The sequence below is a fragment of the Antechinus flavipes genome, chromosome 2, assembly GCF_016432865.1.
Source record: "Antechinus flavipes isolate AdamAnt ecotype Samford, QLD, Australia chromosome 2, AdamAnt_v2, whole genome shotgun sequence".
Classification (NCBI taxonomy): Eukaryota; Metazoa; Chordata; class Mammalia; order Dasyuromorphia; family Dasyuridae; genus Antechinus; species Antechinus flavipes.
The window spans coordinates 432,053,122-432,059,399 of NC_067399.1; the positions used below are offsets into that span (position 1 = coordinate 432,053,122).

At 35.4% G+C, this 6,278-nt stretch overlaps 1 protein-coding gene across 1 annotated transcript; it reads right to left on the reverse strand.

The window, feature by feature from the left end:
- Positions 1 to 811: 811 nt before the first annotated feature.
- SPINK7 (serine peptidase inhibitor Kazal type 7) lies at positions 812 to 5,335 on the reverse strand. The gene is made up of 4 exons (XM_051978967.1): positions 5,200 to 5,335; positions 3,679 to 3,704; positions 2,274 to 2,398; positions 812 to 1,084 (listed from the first exon to the last, which is right to left on the reverse strand). Exons 1-4 carry the CDS (start codon positions 5,258 to 5,260, stop codon positions 1,039 to 1,041), a joined length of 258 nt encoding a protein of 85 aa, XP_051834927.1. The 5' UTR covers positions 5,261 to 5,335; the 3' UTR covers positions 812 to 1,038.
- Between the last annotated feature and the right edge of the window lie 943 nt (positions 5,336 to 6,278).

Here is a 6,278-nt window from a genome sequence, read left to right on the forward strand (position 1 = left end):
TTCAAAACTTTAAAGATGCATGATTTCATCAATATGGGTGTTTCCTCAATGAATCAAGTTGAAAACCTTCAGTGACTTATTTAATAGTTCTGTATGAACTGTTGTACATTCCCGGAAATTTAGTCTTCCATTGATGAGACTCTTCAGACTTAAAAAAATCTAGTCCTCAGATGATAGATAGGAACTCTGTAACTGGATTAATGCTTGATACCTTTCAATTTGGTAGCACCTTTCAGAATGAATATACCATTGATAAAGCCCCAAGCACATAGATGATTTCTAATAAGTTGTGAAGTCCTGATTAGATGTGTATAGAAATGGCTATGATAAAAAGCATGTGATAAAAGCCATAAAAACAAAACAGAAATAAGCAACATTTTACAATCTTCTTCCACTTTAAAGTTTGTTGTTAAGTCTCTGCTCAGATATTTAATTAACTTGAGCCTTTATTTCTAAATTATAATAACAATATGTTTTGTGTCTACTTTCATTTGTGATTCTGCCCTAATTTCTCCTGCTTACATAGTGACAGCCCACCTTTCTATAAAGCACTTTGACTTACAAGATGATTTTTGCCTAACACTCCAAGCAGATAGGTAGTATTAATATCATTATTCCCATTCTATGAATACAGAAACCGAGGCTCAGATAGGCAGGGGCAAAAGGCTCATCTTGTCAGAAACTAGAAAGTTCAGAACTCAAATTCATTTTTCTAATTTAAAGTTTACTGAGTAACATTAACTTTTTGTGGTGGCAGACCAAGCATGTTTATGTTAATTCTGAGAACCTGATTTCACAATGGAATCCCAACTAACAGTAATACTATTTTTATTAAGAAGGAAAACTGAAGACATTGTATTTTACAGACACGGGAAGGCCAGAGGGATACCACATATGTTCCCTGACAGTGGAAATTAGATTGGAACATTTGTTAGCCTACCCACATACATAAAGGCTTCATCAAGGGACCAGAGTGGTTCAGATGGTGACAAAGATGATAGGGAGTACCAGTTTTCTACAGTCTGGTTCAGGGGGGAGTTAGCAAATTCCATCATGAAGATAAGTCACTTTTCCATTTGTTTTCCTGAGGGCAGAGATAGAATAACAAATACTATGAGTCACAGATTGACACAATGTCAGGAGTAATGGTAACCTTAGTCCCAGATATTCTAAGGGAATCTAAGATTACACAATAGCAAGGTTAGAACTAGAAACCAGATCTTTTGACTTCCAGATCAATACTACTCATGTAATTATGATAACAAAGTCAGAAAGGACTTCAGAAGCTATCTAAAACAATATATACATGAACCTATAAATAAATACACCTGAACAGGAATTGTTGGGAAATAGCAATCCATTTTTTCACTTGAATGCTTCCACTGAGAAGGAACATGTTATCCTCCAAGAGGCCTTTCCATTTAAAAACAATTCAGTTGTTAGTAGAGATATGCATGCAAATACATATGGGTGTATATTTATATATAAGCAATTCAAACACACATGTGCATATATATATGTATATATATATATATATACACACACACATATATACATACTTACACACACATACCCACATATAGAATGCTGTTATAGTCATTGCTTCTAGTTTTGCTCTCTTGGACTAAGCAGAAAAATAAATTTTTCTTCTGCATAGGACAAATATTTTGATTCTGAAATCATGTTAAGCTTATAGTCTACTATGATTCTTAGGTTTAACAAACAAAGTACTTAACAGCAGCTTATGCCTTATCTTATATTTGTATAGTTGTTTTCTTAACCCTAAGGGCAGGACTTGATTTTTATCTTTCTGAGGTAATATCATATTTTATTTAGTCCCTTCTTGAGACCCTTTGGGTCTGAATTTTATTTACTGGTTTAGCTATTCTTTTAAGCTGTGTGTTACTTGGAAATGTTTGCTTTTAGGTAAATCACTATTTATTATGTTGAATTGTACAGGATAAGAGAGAGGGCTAGAAGGCCCTTTATTAGAGATCTCTCTGTGCAGATATCTATCCATCATTCTTTAGGCCTTTAATTTGATATTTAATGGCCCAAACTGTATCCTCATGTAACCTAAATGTCTTTAGCTTATCTGCAATTGTTTTATGAAATAATTTATCAAATGTATGTATATTTTCTCATTTTCATGAAAGGCTAGTCTAGTAATTTAATCAGAAAAAGAAGTTATATATGTGTGTGTATGTGTGTGTGTGTGTGCGTGTATGTATGTATATGTGTCTGCCATTCCTTCATCCCGTTTCCATACTCACAAGTTCTCTATGCATAGATGACATCCATTGCCATAAGTCATGTAGTCAGAACCACACACGGGAAAATATGTAACAGGGCAGGGAATAGCTGACACTGGGAACTTCTTATAAATGTTGCAGTCCTCCTAGAAAGGAGTGATTGAGTGAAAGTTGTGGATATGGGAGAGAGAAGAGAGAGAGAGAGAGAGAGAGAGAGAGAGAGAGAGAGAGAGAGAGAGAAACACACATTTAAAATTTTTGACATCATAAGGCAGACAGGATATTGTGGTACATGGAAAGAATCCTGGCTTAAAGTGTGTTTCCAAATCTTAACTGACACCAGTCTGGAAAATTTTGGTTAAATTGCATTCTTTTCTAGGTATCAGGGTTTTTTTGTTTTTGTTTTTGTTTTTTCAGCTGTAAAATGGGTGGTTGGGAGATTGCTGAGATTCTTTCCAACTTTGTCTTTCTTACTTTGTAAGTTCTTCTTACCTCTAATCTCCCAAGTCTATTCCAGCTTGAATAAATAGCATTTTTAGTTCTAAAGACCCTTCCAATTTAGACATATCATATTTTGTTTCTCAGGCTCCTGACAAGTCTGAAGTCCTATGCTTTAATATCCATTCCAAGTTAAACTTTCTGTGTCCTTTGATATTCTATGAATCCATTTCACCTTTCCCTCCATGAGGAAAGATTGACCATGAATGCAGATATGTCTCTGAGTGACAGAAGCTGAGCCTCCAGCTCCTGTCTTTAATGATACCCAAAGGTGAAGATGAAGTTGACAAGACCATTCTTGAAAATACTCTTCTATCTGACCTAAAGGTTTTCTGTTCTTTCCAAGAGTCATTTATGTAAACAGGAAGAGAAGGTTTCACTCCTCAATGAATTTTTCTTCAAGGATAGTGAGGCAGGGAAGTTACCTCATCTGTTCAAGTTCCACTTTTCATTTCTCCTTTTCATAATAATGACCTTTGTGATCAAATCCAATCTTGACATTTTACAAGCAAGGAAACTAAATTTATCAAGCAAGGGAAAATACTTCCTCTCAGTCACATAAGTAGTAGGTATTAGAACTAAAATTAGAATGTACATCTCCTAGTCTCAAGGGTAGTGCTCTATTAATTTGAAATCACTGCACGTAACAATAATTCAAATTATACTTTACAGAGAAGTTTCTATATGACAGCTTTGTGAGATCGCTAATATGAGTATTATTGTTCCCATTTTACAAAAGTGAAAACTAAGTCTTAGAGAATGACAAGTTACACAGCTAATGTTGGACCTAGAACTCAAACTAATATCCTCTGACTTCAAATCCAGTGTAATGAGACTATCCCTTTTTTAGAGATCTTTTTGATCAAATGCTTGCCCAATGAATAGATAATGAAGAAAAATAAGAAGGAAATAAAAACAATCTGCTTACCTTCCCTAAATCCTGAACAGGAACTACTGAAACAGAAATAGAGATAGAAATTCAGTTGAGTGAACATTTTGTCCTCCTCCCTCAAGTCAGTGACTAAGGCTGAATTATGCTCTGCACTATCTTTGGTGGCCTACAATTTAGGGTGAGACTGGTGGCCTGTACCACTCTTCTTCAAGCCAGATCAGTCAGCAAGCTTTTCTTTTTTCAGTCAGTCAAGTCAGAGTAAAGCGTCCTGGGCGAGGGACTTAGTTTTCACACTTATTAGCTCTATAACACTGGGAGGGTGGAAAGAAAGAAACAATCAATTTTTGAGTGTATATTATATATTAGACATTGTTATAAGCCTTTGGAAATATTGTTTAATTTTTGCAATAACCTTGTCTAATATTTTCCCATTTTTATAGGTTGAAGAGACTAAGGCAGATTGAGGTAGAGATTATGTTTTGGCCAGAGACAAACAGCTAGTAATGTCTCAGATTGTACTTAAATTTGGATCTTTCTAAGTCCAGGCATAGGGCTCTGTCTACTGAACTACCCATCTACTTCTAGGCAATTGGGTAAATCACTTAATAACTTTGCCTCTAAGCTTCTATTTGCTCACCTGTAAAATGGAACTACTTGCATCTTTTACTTTATAAGCATTTTAGAAAATCTCTTTGAAAACTTCAAGGGAAAGAGAAGGAAATAAATCTATTATATAGCACCTACTATGTGAAAAATTGTCTCATTTGTTCCTCAAAACAATCCTGTGATATAAATGCTCAGCTGTTATTAGCTTCACTTTCCTGTTGAAGAAACTGAGGCAAACAGAATTAAAGTACATTGCCCAGAATCATACAGTGCTAGGTCTGATGTCACATTCGAACTCAGATCTTTATCCAGCTCCAGGAAACTATCCACTGTACCATCTAGTTACCTACCTAGAAATAAAGACCCAGATATTTTAACTTGGAGGAAAAATTAATGTTTATTTAATATAATTTCATTTTTTAAGATGAATTGGATGTTAGAGCTAAAGGGAAACTTGGGGAAAAAACTCTTTCCATAAATGTTAAAACCAGGGTCCTAAAAAGTGAATTAATATATTCAAAGTCATGTAACAAATCAGTGTCAGAGTTCCAACCTTCAGAACTCAGGTTTCTTGACTTGTAGGCAAAGATTTTCTACACAGTGCTATATTGTATCTCAAAATCAACATAACCATTTAATGCTAGGAGTAATAATAATAAGTGATATCTGTGTTACCCTTTATCATCACTTTCTACATATTTTTAAATCTGATGCTCAAAACAATACAATGAAAAAGGCAGGACAAATGTCATTATCCTCATTTTATAGCCTGGGAAACAACTTCAGTGAAAGGGAGTTCCTAGGTTTGCTGGTTTTCAGCTCAGGATTCTATTTGTTTTTATGGAAAATCCTTCCACTCTCTGTCCCTGTCAGGAAAACTCATCCTTTTGAGAATAGTCAGGAAACTTTAGGGTTAGGACACTTATAGAGAAGGAATACTATTTTACTCACCGGCGGATAGGCAGAGAGGGGCCAGGGCAAACAGCAGTAGGAAGCTTCCACTGATCTTCATGGTCAAATTGGGAAAGTTGTAATCACTGACACAGGACTTCTCCACAGAGAATAGTGTAGTCCCAAAGTGGGGATCACATTTATATGCTCACAGAGATATTCTCCACCTATTTATTGTCATCTTATAAAGACATTATTCACAAGCTATTGGCACACCCTGGGTGGGGGACCTCCTGACACCTAATTATTAAGTCTAACCAGTCAAACAACTGGGTTATTGACTTTACTAGATGTGACAAGTAATTCATTGTTGCTTCTGAGAGTGGACATCATGTCATGCAACACTTCCCATAATTTCCCCTTTTTTTTTTTTTCATGTGGAACTTTTGATTTCATTGAATAGGAAATTCCAAGGAGTTCCTCCACAAAGTTCTCCAGTGAAACTTTCTCTACCAAGGCAGACTAATAACTTTTCTGCAGGTTAAATTCAGAGAAATGGTCAGAGCCACCAGAGATTAAGAGATTTACCCAGAGTTATATAATCAGTAGATGTTAGAGGTAAGACTTGGATCCAAATCTTGCTGACTCAGAGGTTGGCTTAATATTCACAGCTGATTTTAATTCATGATACATTAATAATAGAGACATTTCTTTAATGCCTGGCATTTTGCAAAACTCTTAGTGTGGTGGATAGAGCCTTACATCTGAATTTAGGAATACTAGATTTGAAATGTCAGCTATCAGAATTGCTAATTGTGACCCTGTTTCCTCTTTAGGCCTAAATTTTTTCATTAATGGATTCATTCAATGTGTAAATTCCATGGTCCTCTCTAACTCCAGTGATAAATGTTGTTTCTCACTATATCCAGGAAAGTGGAAGGGATATTATTGGCCCCATTTAACAGATGAGGAGAGGTTCATAGATGTTCCGTGATTACCTCTTATCTAGGAAGTGATAGGACCTGTATTCCTCCCAGGTCATCTATCCTGATATCTTTCTAGTATATTACACTGCTTTTCTAGAACATAGCATATAGTTAAGAGTCAACTTCAGTGTGCACAGAAGGTAGCGTAGTTCA